Source organism: Bactrocera neohumeralis, chromosome 5, assembly GCF_024586455.1.
Source record: "Bactrocera neohumeralis isolate Rockhampton chromosome 5, APGP_CSIRO_Bneo_wtdbg2-racon-allhic-juicebox.fasta_v2, whole genome shotgun sequence".
NCBI classification, from domain to species: domain Eukaryota; kingdom Metazoa; phylum Arthropoda; class Insecta; order Diptera; family Tephritidae; genus Bactrocera; species Bactrocera neohumeralis.
This window is the reverse complement of record NC_065922.1, coordinates 25,376,922-25,389,676: the sequence shown is the minus strand read 5'-3', so window position 1 is coordinate 25,389,676 and position 12,755 is coordinate 25,376,922. Positions and strand designations below refer to the sequence as shown.

The 12,755-nt window shown below is 30.5% G+C and overlaps 2 protein-coding genes across 11 annotated transcripts in view; one reads left to right on the top strand and one right to left on the bottom strand.

Moving 5' to 3' along the window:
* LOC126758062 (uncharacterized) overlaps positions 1-12,755 on the top strand; it is a 60,865-nt gene that overhangs the window by 33,283 nt on the left and 14,827 nt on the right. The window contains exon 9 of the mRNA XM_050472056.1: positions 8,974-9,112. Within this exon, the coding sequence (XP_050328013.1) occupies positions 8,974-9,112 (139 nt within the window). The remainder of the gene's footprint in view (positions 1-8,973; positions 9,113-12,755) is intronic.
* LOC126758063 (transforming growth factor beta-1-induced transcript 1 protein) overlaps positions 1-12,755 on the bottom strand; it is a 40,064-nt gene that overhangs the window by 25,676 nt on the left and 1,633 nt on the right. For 8 of the 10 annotated variants that reach the window (XM_050472060.1, XM_050472062.1, XM_050472059.1 and 5 more), the window contains exon 2: positions 8,457-8,830. In XM_050472060.1, the coding sequence (XP_050328017.1) occupies positions 8,457-8,459 (3 nt within the window). In that variant the 5' untranslated portion in view covers positions 8,460-8,830. Of the gene's footprint in view, positions 1-8,456; positions 8,860-12,755 lie in introns of all 10 variants that reach the window. The other 2 variants (XM_050472061.1, XM_050472064.1) reach the window with 1 other exon arrangement.

The window sequence follows — 12,755 nt, the reverse complement described above, 5'->3', positions numbered from 1 at the left end:
TTATTTGATTAAAAATATTTTAAACATAATTACGGGAATTACAGCCATAAAAAGTATGATTACCATTACAGTAATTAAAAAAAATTTCAATACAATTCAAGTAAAGTAATTTAAGTCTATAAATTTAAAAAGTAACAATTATATTTTTCTGGACTATAATTACTTTATGATTACAATGGTAATTAGGATTATTTTAATTGTAATATTGAACAATGAAAATTTAATAGAAGTGCATCCAAATTATATCTACAATAATTGTTCAATATTACAATTAAAGTAATAATAACAGTATATGGCTTCAAAAGGCCTCCAATAAAATCAACAAGAAATAGTAATCCAAATCAAAATACCCTATACTGAAGTGGACTTAGTTCCCAAAGCACAAATACCGACAAATAATTGTTAAACACTCGACATGATGCAATCTCCCGAGACTCATAACTCATTTCACTTATTATGATAAACCTTTATAATATGTAGTATACCATAAACTCTTGTATACTTTTGCAATTAGTTCACTGCTAGCAACTGAATAATTTAATGCACACGTTTATTAATATATTATCATACTCGTTCATATTAATGTACATACTTATATACTTTCATATGATATATGTATATTGTATATAGTCTGCTTAAATTACGGATAACCATAAAAGTTATAGAATGTCTACATAGCCCACCCTCCTCCCAGACGCCAAACTACGCAATCGAAGCTATTCTGCTAAATGCCACAATCAACGCTAAGTTTTTATTGCAGTTGTTAGATCATCGCCAGAGTTAGCAAAAGAATTAGATACGCACACACACACACACACATGCCTATGAAATAAAAGAAATCGAAGCGTAAAAACAAACTTAGGAGAAAGAGTAACAAAAGATAATGCAAAAACATTGCAAACAACAAACAAATAACTGTGCAAATAAACAACAACCAACAAACACCGTTTGAGAAATGCGCGAAAAAATAATCGAATTTCACCAAAACAACAACAAGAGCGGTTGTTATTCGAGTGTGGTCGCTTGTTTGACACACGTTTTGCAATGTTTGCTTTTGTTATAATATTATACCCTGAAAAGGATAATTAAGTTTGCCACGAAGTTTGTAATATGCAGAAGGAAACGTTGGATACCCTTTCTAATTATATACATATTATTATTATATTTCAAATTCTTAATTTATTCTATTTCGTCCCTCTCAAAGTTGTGTTTTCGAAAGAAACTAAATTTAAAAGTCTTACTATTTTTTGCCCACAGTAGTAAGTGATCGGCATGACTGAGACTTAGGACTGAGTCGATTTAGGCATGTCCGTCTAGCTCAGCGCGTCTGTATATTTGCAATTTAGCACATTAAGTTTTCGAAATGGTATTCTGAAATTTTACTTATGTCCTTTTTTGGGTCTAGCTGACATACAAAGCGATCGTTCAAAATTTAGTCTTTGTATGGAAAACTTTTTTTCTTGGCAAGATATCTTCATGAAATTTGACATGGCTTATTTTCCAGAGACAATACTATAAACTCCGAAAAAATTATCCAGATCGGGCCACTATATCATATAGCTGCCATACAAACTGATCGACCAAAATGAAATCCGTGCATGAAAAACTTTTTATTTTTAAGATATCTTCACGAACTTTGATATAGATTATTACTTAAAACAGCGCTACAATGTCCGAACCTATTGTTCAGATCGGACCAATATTACATATAGTTACCATACAAACTGATCGTTGAAAATTTAGTCTTCGTGTGGAAAACTTTTTTACTTGCCAAGATATCATCACGAAATTTGGCGTGGATTATTTTCCAAGGCAACAACATAAACTCCGAAAAAATTACCCAGATCGGTTCACTATAGCATATAGCTGCCATACAAACTAACTAATCAAAATCAAGATTGAGGTATTTTTAACCCTTTTATGACATAATATATGCATATGTGAAGGGTATTATGGCTTCATTTCTTCTTGTTTTTGTTTTTCTTTTGAATAATTATTTATTACGACTATTTTGTTTTGATTGTCCATAGATCAAACATTTTTTTGTTCATTTATCGCATGTTTTTGCTCCATAAAAGTTGAAAGTCAAAATATCGGTCATATCATGTGTCAATCATTCTTATATATAAAAATATATAACCATTTACAAATAGATTTATATATATATATATATATATGTATATATATGCATGTATGTATGGACATACCAATTTTTTAACACTGTCGTTTGTTATTTATTTGATTTCCCGAAATTCTCACAATCGGCACACTCTTTTGCAAATCACTTATCGTCTCCGTCAAAATTGGCAAGAAAAAATATCGAAGTAATTAAATTGCGATTTTGCACGTACTTACATATGTTTTTATGTATACTATAGCAAATTTGTATTGGTGTTCCCCGTCAAAATGTATTTAATCTACGGATTTTTTATTTATAGATAAAGTATATTTACATATAAGTGCTGTTATTCATGCACATTTATATTTATACCCGATATTATTGAAAGGACAAATATAATTATAGAAACGTACATACATACATATACATATGTATATGTAGAGTAGAAAATAATAGTCTCAACGAGACAACGTCATTTCTAGCATAATAATTCCTTTATAATAATACTTAAATATTTTCCCTGTTAGAAGGTTTCTTACAGATTAAATTTGATATCGAACTTCTTTAGATTAAATATAATCCATATTAAGTATGAAAGCAGTTATATGAAAAATGCACTGTGATTTTTTTGTTTGCTGTGCTACTACTTAAGATTTTATCTTACAAAAAAGTAATTATACGTAACAGGGACAAAACAATATAAAATGAGAACAACATCATTGAAACTCGATAATTATTAATGGCAATCTACTATAAGTCCAAACTAAATTTTCGCCTCCAATACATTTAGTTTCTTCAGCGTTTTGGCATTCAAATCATTATACCCTTGCTTCAGAAATGTATTCAAAGGAAATGCGTTGCATTATTAATCTTTCACTCTTTTATTAATTAATTAGGGTTTTCACAAGTCTCATAAAGTTATAAGTTATAACGATTCGAAAACATAGCATTGAGAATTATAAATGTGTAAACTCATTTTTGTATGAAATCCAACAACAATTTTTTTAAACAAGTGTAAAAATTTAAAATTTCACGATTTTACGATGCTTTACGACGGGTTGTGAGCACCCCAAATATGTTTATTTACTCTTATTTCAACTAATGATATGAAAATATTTTTAATCGTTTTTTTTTTTATCTAAAAACTACATAATCAGTATAAAAAGTCTCTAAACTGACGCTATTTAAGCAAAAGTTAAAAATTCGAACGACAGCTAAATCTTTAAAACGAAAAGAATAGTCGGTCAAGAAATGCTTTATGAAAGTTTCGAAAATATTGGGTAGTCTAAAAAGTCTTTTCGTATTTAGTAAATAATTAGATAGGTAATAATAAATTAGATTTCGTTGCAGTCGTATATCTCCAGTGCTACCAATCACATTGTGTCATGCTATATAGTGTTAAAAAGGTGAGATTTTAAGCTTTATTTAACCAACAAAAAATTTAATTAGGGGAAGCTAAAAAAAAGTTAAAGCTATTAAAAAATAAAGAAATATTTTTCGTACGGAAATAACAAGAAGTCATTATGTGCCAACTCAAGACTATACTGCGAATGACTCATTAAATCCATGTTTTGAGTGCTCAAAAATGCATTTGTTTCATTTTTTTCGCCCGCAGGATAACTCCCTACAGGATCAACTAAAGTAAACAAATACATGGATTAGTTAAAACCTTAACTTGGAACTTGGACAAAGGAAAAAAATGAAAATTTCGGGACATTTTTTTTTCAAATAGATGTAATCGAAAAAATAAATCCCCAATCCAAACCTTTAAGAATTCTATCTAAACGACTTGTGTAAAATTTCAAAGAGATCTATTGAGTAGTTCTCGAGAAATCTCGCCAACCGACTTCAAAAACACTGTTTCAAGAAAAACGCGTTAAAGACGACACACTTAGCCTGGCTAGCCTCGACCGCACAAGTTCTCGTGTCAACTTCAAAATTTAGGACAATATTCAAAAGAAGTTGTAGAATTTAATAAAACAATAAAAAAATAGATTTTTTCAAACCCGTAAACCCATGTAACTTCTAAAAACATAAACCAACTTGATCGGACGACTAAAATGATTTTTTTTGTTATTTCTAATTAGCTAAACTAGTATCGCATATTTACACTATTAAATGAAGATTTTTTTCGATCAAAACTAAATATTTTTCTTCATAAGTAGTTGTTCTTGCCTTTAGGCACTTGTATTTTACATACATACATACACATAGTATGTAAATATTTTTGTACGTGTAAATATTAAAAGATTGCTTAGGTTGAGTGAGTAAATATTTTGGTACTCGAACCATTGCGAAACTATTCGGTGTCAATTTAACAAAATAAATGGAGTAGTAAAGTTTAAACAAAAATAATTTAGCACGATTGCCTTAAATATTTCTCATTTATGTAACTTTTGCCAGCAAACTGCGCCATCACTTTTCGCAAATATTTGACGATATTAGAAATCCCGTCAAACTTGAAATGTTTTTAATATATTATTTTCTATTTTTTCTTTTTGTTCTCTATTTTTATTTTTGTTTGTTTTCTATTTTTTATATTTGTTTGCTTTCTATATTTCATTTTTGTTTGTTTCGTGTTTAATTTCTTTCGCTTTCTTTGTTCGCCCATTGGCAGCGGAGTGTTAATTTAGTTAACACTTTGCGTCAACAATGAACCGTTGTGCAATATGGCGCTTATGCATTCTGTTGCCATGTGGTTGACAGTTCAAGTGAAATATTATAGTATGATAGAAAAAAACTTAACGAGTCTTAATGAAAATTGAAGTAGAGTTGTTGCATTGGAATATAGAGTTTATAATCAAGCGATTTCAGAAAGAGCACTCAGTGTTTGTTAAGCAATTTACGGCTGAGTATTTTATTATTTGAAACTAATCTCCGAGTTAAGCTAATAAAATACTGCAGCTTTCATCCAAGGTTGCTCTATAGGCAGTTTTGCTAGTAGGAGTCCAGTAGAGAATCTTTATCTGAGAGGCCATTTTTTTGTCTCGGCAGCTTTAGAACTACTGTAGTGGCAAATAATGATCATATACAAATTAAATGAACAGACTTATGTGAGACATTCACAACTTTATGCATATATTGCAAGAAAATATTATCCAGAATATATGCTAGAATTTATTCACGTTTTGAGGATAATTCGAATCCGTTTGAAATTGCTGATGTTCTGTATTAATACTTTTATTAACTTCTTTATATTTATTTGAGGTTTCAGAGCGAATATTTTATTGGTAGTGGTTGCATTGAATTGGAAACGCATTACAATGATATACATATGTACATGGCAAAATTTAAGGCGCTTTTCTTGGAAGAATTCAATATATTGATTTGTTAATTGATTGGTTGTATTGATAGCACGCATGTCAAATTATTAGTACAGTAACGAAATGGCTATTGGGTGCAGTTTCAAGCTTCTTCCAAAACGTTTAATTTTGTATTTTTCACTTCTTTCAAAATCCTCTACCGAATCCTGAATAGTACTGTCTTTTGTTTGTGCAGTGATGTGAACCATGCCAAGAGCAAATAGTTCAATAGACCTCTTAGGTTCCACTATGGACCAGACAAATTTCACTGTCTCACAGGTGCTGGCTGCTAATTAATGGTTACTGAACCCACACAAGGTCCACAGAACCAGTACCACCAATCCAATCGCTCTGCATGAAGCTGTACTTTAAAGCACTTTTTCTACCGCCACCTTTACTGCAACTACTTATACGTGAAAAATACTATAGTGGTCTGGTATACTGAAGCTAAAGTTAAGGGAGAGCTCTTGACATATAACCCCTTCTTTGTTATAAGATTTTGGTTCTCAAATTACATTTAAGGTATTCCATGGATTCACGGGTTTCAAAAAATCTATTATTTTATTATATTATTATTGTCTTATTAAATTCTACAAAACCTCTTGGATATTGTCCTAAATTTTCAAGTTGATCCGACTGATAGTTTCGGAGATACAGCCTTGAGAACTTGTGCACTCGAGACTACCTAGGCTAAGTGCACCGTTTTTAAACGCTTTTTTCTCGAAACCGATCTTCATAAAATTTTGCATTTTTTTTTTTTCTTGAGATACAATTCGTAAAGACTTGGACGAACGATTTTTTTCGATTACAATTATTTGAAAAACATGTCGCGAAATTTTCAATGCAATTTTCATTTTTTTTTGTTAAAATGTCTGCCAAACATTTTCAGTTCTTTTTTCCTTCGTCCAAGTTTTAAGTTAAGGTTTTAACTAAAACATGTATCATTTTCACTTAACATGATCCTGTAAGGCGTTATTCTGCCAACGCGGGCGCATTTTTTTCCGAAGGGTTCCCGAAAATGGCGTCGCAGTGACCGAGCTTAAAATATTTTTTCCAAAAATTTCAAAATTTCTTTGTTAATAGTGTATTTGTAGCAATAAAAAATTCCAACAAAATATTTCATTTTTTATATGAGGAAAAAATTGTTGGAAAAATGCCGTTTTTTACCATAGGAAACCCATGTAACCTCCTAAAGGATTATGTCCACATGTGAGTTTCCAAAAATTCATTAGAGAATATTCACCGAAGATTTACCAATTAGTCGAAGATATAAGTGTATTTGTAGGAATTTTTTAACTCAGTGTAAGTGCAATGTAGTGTCATCCTCCTCACCGCTAGACACCGTTTTTCGAAGGTCCAACTGAATATCGACTAGGATATCAAGTCTATCGAACATTTTTCAAATCATTCGCCAATTATTAAAGTGAATTATTTATGTATATAATTTTCCGTGGACGCCTTGGCGTATGAGTAATTTAAAAATACCAACATCGATCTCCACATATGTCACTCATACGCTCTGACCACCAGAAGAAGCATATAATTTAGGGTTTTTGGAACATTACTATTATTCCTAGCTGAATTCAGTTTATTATATTTGAAATTAAGAAATTGCATGAAGAAGATGAAGAATTGCATTTGAATAATGCTAATACATTTTCCGCACAAATTTTACAAGTAAAATAAAGTAAAATAGACAAAAAAATAAAAAATCTGCCATTCACTAACTAAAAATAAGATTTAGTTTTTCAACTAAAGTCGTGAATTATTATATACGCATATAAGGCTTTAATTGGAAAATAGTTTTTAAAGCAATTTTTGATAAATTTCCTCTTATGACTTTCTCATAAATCTGGCTGTCATGCAGCTCTGAAAACTTTGTTTATAATAATTGAAAAATTTTAATTCTAAACGTTTTACTATTTTGTTTTTGATGCAAGATATTAAAGACTTTAGATAATTAAAGTAATAATTTGAAATATTAAAATAATTTTTATATATAAATAAAATAACTATAATATTTTTGTAGGTGAATTTTTATACATTGTTAAATAAAATATATAAAAGTTTAACAAAAATCTCTTTTTGCGCAAATAAAAATATCAAAAAAATTGTAAAACCCAATTTTTCAGTTTACAAACCTAATAAATTAAAAATAATAAAATATCCTAGTGAAATACAATTTTCTAATTTTTTTTACAAAAAAAAATGTTATTGAAAAAAAAAATTAAACTTTTTATTTTATTTTATTTTTTTTTATACGAAATTTTTATTATTTTTAATTTTTTTTTTTGAATAAAAAAAATAGTACATTTTTTTAAACAACTTTTTAATGTTTTTTTAAATAATGTAATAAAAAAAAATCAAAATAATAGAAACTTCGTATGAAATACAACTTTTTAATTTTTTTTAATAAAAATGTTTACATTTTCTATTTTTAATAAAAAAAAAATTAAAAATTTGTATTAAAAAAAATATTAAAATTGTTTTCATGCGAAGTTTCTATTATTTTTATTTGTTTTATTCAAAAAATTGGAAAATACAAATTTTGCTAACATTTTTACAAATTAAGTTTTACCCTCAATTTATGTCTATATTTATATTTTTATTTTATCATAAATTAAAATAAAAGCAAATTCAATTCAATCTCTGATTTCGACACATAATCAACGCTTCTATTCAGATGCTAATTTGCAAGGTCCATAAAATCAATAAAAACAATAAAAACAGACCATTAACACAAGCACAAAAGACTCTAAAACAATAAAAACAATAGACTGTATAAAATAAATAAAAAATACAAAAACAATGCTTTCTATGAAACTTGTTTCCAAATAAGCACTGTGAAAAATTTCCAAACAAAAATGCCAACAAATTGCTTGCTTTTGCTTTGAAAATCAAATGTTTTATATTTTTTCCAACAAAATTGTCTGACTATTAAAAAATATGTCAACAAATATGCTTTTGCAACACTGTGCTATAAACTATAAATTTGGCAAATTCAACATGTTCTCCAACATTACTTCCTTACTCACCATTTTGTCCGCTGGTTTATGCTCCCTTGAAAATTAAATTTACTGTTATCAAGCCTGTTGCTCCTCGTATAGTTTACGCACGATTTGCACGTTTACCCTTTTTCCTTTCACCCGCGAAGTTCAGCGAACAGCCGAGCTTTGTGCCGAAGTAAAATTGCGAAGGTGAGTTAACAAAGCCAAGGAATCACTTGTTGAGCGTTTCGGTAGCTGTTGCTGCTGTTGTTGTTTTATGTTGATTACTTTTGCTGTTGTTGCTGCAGGCGTTGGCTACACTTTCGTTGTTGTAATGTTTTTTTTGTAATTTTTTTCTATTTTTTATTTCACTGGAAATTAACTGCAGACGATTTTGGTTTCGTGTTGGCGTTGCGCGTTTCCTATTGGAAAATTTGTATATTTTTACGCTCTTTGTGTAAAAAAGAATTTTTAGTTGATTGAAAAATATAGATTTAAGATTTCTAAGTTTGATTTTTTTCCTTAGAGTGAAGTATGAAATATTTTTTTGTTGATTTTTTCACAGAATGCTTCTAAAACAATTGAAGAACTACTCAATGCTTTCAGCAGTAATTTAATTTCACTGGCAGAAGGTGAGCAAACGAAGAGAGTAAATCCGGAAAAATACAGTGGCAATGGCGACAAAGTGCGTGCTGGCGCCGAAGGTGAGTATAAATATGCATTAGAATGGAAAAGAAAAACAAATGGAAAGTGCTTACAAAAGGGTTTGTGTGAATATGTGTGTACATGTATGTGCACATGTGTGGTTGGGTGCACAAATAGAAATAGCGGTATCATATGTAATGGAAATTATGAGCTTTATCGATCATTTCACTACCGGTACTACGTAACGGCCCATAGCGGACTAAGAGGAAAATACATACAGAATATATAAGTATATGTATATGTACATATGTATATACATATGTACATATGTGTATGTATGTATATATAAGCACAGTTACTCTTATTTATGAACACATATATGTATGTACATATATATGAATGTATCCACAATATCAACATTTGTGCCTTAATATGCCTCCATTGTACTATTCAAACCGTCTGAAAGCTAAAATAACTATCATTGGCGCGACGAAGTCCAGCTGAGTCGTGCCCTTTATGCTTACGGGAATGTTATCATCAGGGGATATATAGCATTAAATTGCAAAAATTACAAAATTACACATTTTTTCGGGCAAGGAATCTATCATGAAAGCAAGCAGAATTTAAGAAATGCTATGTACACTGGCACGCTTAAGAAGATATCTCAAAGCAATTTGGGCTTTGCGTTTATAGAACGAATACAGTTTAAAAATTTTTAGAAATTTTGACCTAATCGAAATTTTTTTTAAATAAAAAAATTAAAAAAAAAAAAAAAAATCTAAAAAAAAAATTTAAAAAACATCTCGAAAGCCCAGCTTCAGCACCACCAAAATTTTAAGAATAAAAATTCAAAGCACTAATATAGTTAAGCCTGAGCCAACGCCCAAGGTACCTAACTGCTATTTTAGCTAATATGTTTTTCAAACCCTCCTCTCTTTTTTAACCCACACACCCCTAAAGTTTTATAGCTCGTCCACTTTCTTAAGGGTTGTTTAAAAATGCCCTATGCAGCACAAATAGCAAAGAAAAAACATAGTACTACATATACTAAGATTTAAATATTAATACGCAACCATATATCACTGCAACCCCATTTGGGGCCCCCCTTCGTATAGCGTAAATTGCGTTTCAAAGCATTTGAATATGCATGCAGTCGGGAAAATGAGTCGGTAACATTAGAAAACTATTCAATGTCAGCAACAAAACCACAAAAGCCACCCGCTGAGATCGCATCGCTCGCATGCGTTTCTACATACAAATGTTTATATAAATTCATATATGTATATACTTGCACATATGTATGTATATAAATTATTTAAAACATAATAGCAAAAACCTGAAGAGAGCAAAAGTTGCTAATTTATATACTGTGTATTTTCATAATATTTTGCACTTTTTTGTGTCAATTTGCGGACTGGTCTAGACTTCTTAATTATTATGTTTATATAAATTTATATACAATATATACATACATATATATAGTATATGTATTCGTATATACGTTTTATGGGCAAAATATATAAACCCTGAAAGTGGTTAAATTCATCCTTTATCTAGCTTTATTCCATAAGCCTAGACCACAGTTGCACTTTCGGTGGGGTTCAAACAAAATCTAAACTCAAATATACCGGGTTATCCAATAGGAATGACATGATTTCTAAGCTCCGTTTCGGCCATTGAAAATTTCGAGCGCACATTTTCATTACATAATGTTCCAGAGCCAATAAGACAAAGAACCGTTCGAAGTAATGCCGTTCAGACAAGTGTTGCTGAAGACCAATTTGTTGTTTGAAGACAACTTGTCGATTCCAAGAAGTTCTCAAGAATTGGAATTATCTCAAACCACAACCTGGCGAATTTTGAGAAAAGATTTGAGCTTGCATCCGCATAAAAATTTTCTCACTCAAGAACTGAATCTATTGGAACACAGTGAATTTACTAATTTTGCCTTGGAACAACTTGAAAACGATAACTATTTTTTTAAGAAAATCAACTTCTTCGATGAGACTCACTTTCATCTAAGTGGTGTGGTAAATAAACAAGACTCTCGTTTCTTGTGCAGAAAAGTTCCATAATTTATTCATGAAAAACCATTACATTCACCTAAGTTGACAGTTTGGTGTGGTTTTTGCTCTGGTGGATTCATCGGTCCGTACTTCTTTCGAAATTAAGCTGATGACACCGTTACAGCCAATGGAAGAATTGGAAAAAGTTGATCTTGACAACATCTCGTTCCAACAAGACGGGGCTACGTGCCACACAGCACGTACAACAACCGAATTATTACGAGAAAAGTTTGGAGATTCGATTATTTCAAGAAATCGTGACATTGAATAGCCTTCTAGAAGTTGTGATTTAACACCATTACACTACTTCTTGGAGAGTTATATGAAGAAGTCGGTGGTCCTTAGCAATAAACCAGACTCTCTTCAAGTTTTACATATCAATATTGAATGTGCTATTCATGACATACGACTTGATTTAGTGGAAAAAGTACTCGAAAATTGGGTTCATCGAAATCATTCCTGCAAAATAAATGCTGGAGATCATGTTATATTCAGAACTTGATTGTATCGATTGTACTTCACATTAAATAAAAAAAAGATATTTCAATTTCCTTAACACACACTAATTGTTTTTTTTTTAAATCATATCACAATTATTGGAAAACCCTGTAGATCATTGAGAAGACCTTTTCGATATGAAACTAAAATGTGTCATATGGACTTTAAAGTTATTATATGGTTTTTTATCTTCGAACACCCTCTAGTATTGTTTAAAAATGGAAAGATTTTAATAACAGCATACTTTTAAAATTACTGATCTTGTATCGCATTCCATCACTCATTTGACTTCAGAACTTTTATAAGAGTTAAAGCATCAATAAAAATGGCAAAAGAGAATTTTGTACGTTGAAACTTCCTTTATAAAAGGTACGAATTCCGTTCCTAAAACCCATGGCAGCCATTCAAAAATAAATTTCGCCTAAAGATCCTATCGGATATCTCAAACAAAAATGCATTCCTCCACCAGGTGGCGCTGTCGTCAAATTATGTATAAAATGTATTTGTAATGCTCGTTCTGTATGATTTTTCAAATATGCATAAAATGGATATAATTAGAGTTATAATTTTCCAAAAATTAACCACAAAGCGACGAGATTAAGGTAAAGGTTTTTGAAACCCTCTAAATATCGCATAGACAGACTGATTTTAGTTGATATTAATACCCAAATTAGTATCAAGTTAACGTAGCGCAATTTTACTCCAATAAATCGATCGATAAAGGTTTGTCTGGCCATTTATACCAAAAAAAAAAAATAAGAACAAGTTTGCTTGAAATTAAGAAAAAGTGCTGGAAAATCATCGTGTTGGCAACAGAAATATAGCAGAAAATCTCAACGTCTCTTATGGATCAACTTGTTTTGAGTATGAAGCGTGTCAGTGCTTGATCTGAATCTTCTGAAGAGCAGAGATTACTATACAACATAGCTGAGTGACCTAGATTCATCAAACGCTTAATTACTGGTGATGAGACTTGGACTATATCGACGTCATATTCATAAACCCACAATATTACGTCGATGCAGTCCAACTAACTATCTAGCGAATGACGCTCCAAAAATAATCCTAAACCCGTCCCAGCCGAGGCTTGCGAGGTGTATTCACAAAATAACGGAAAAATTAAAATTAAAATTTCGCT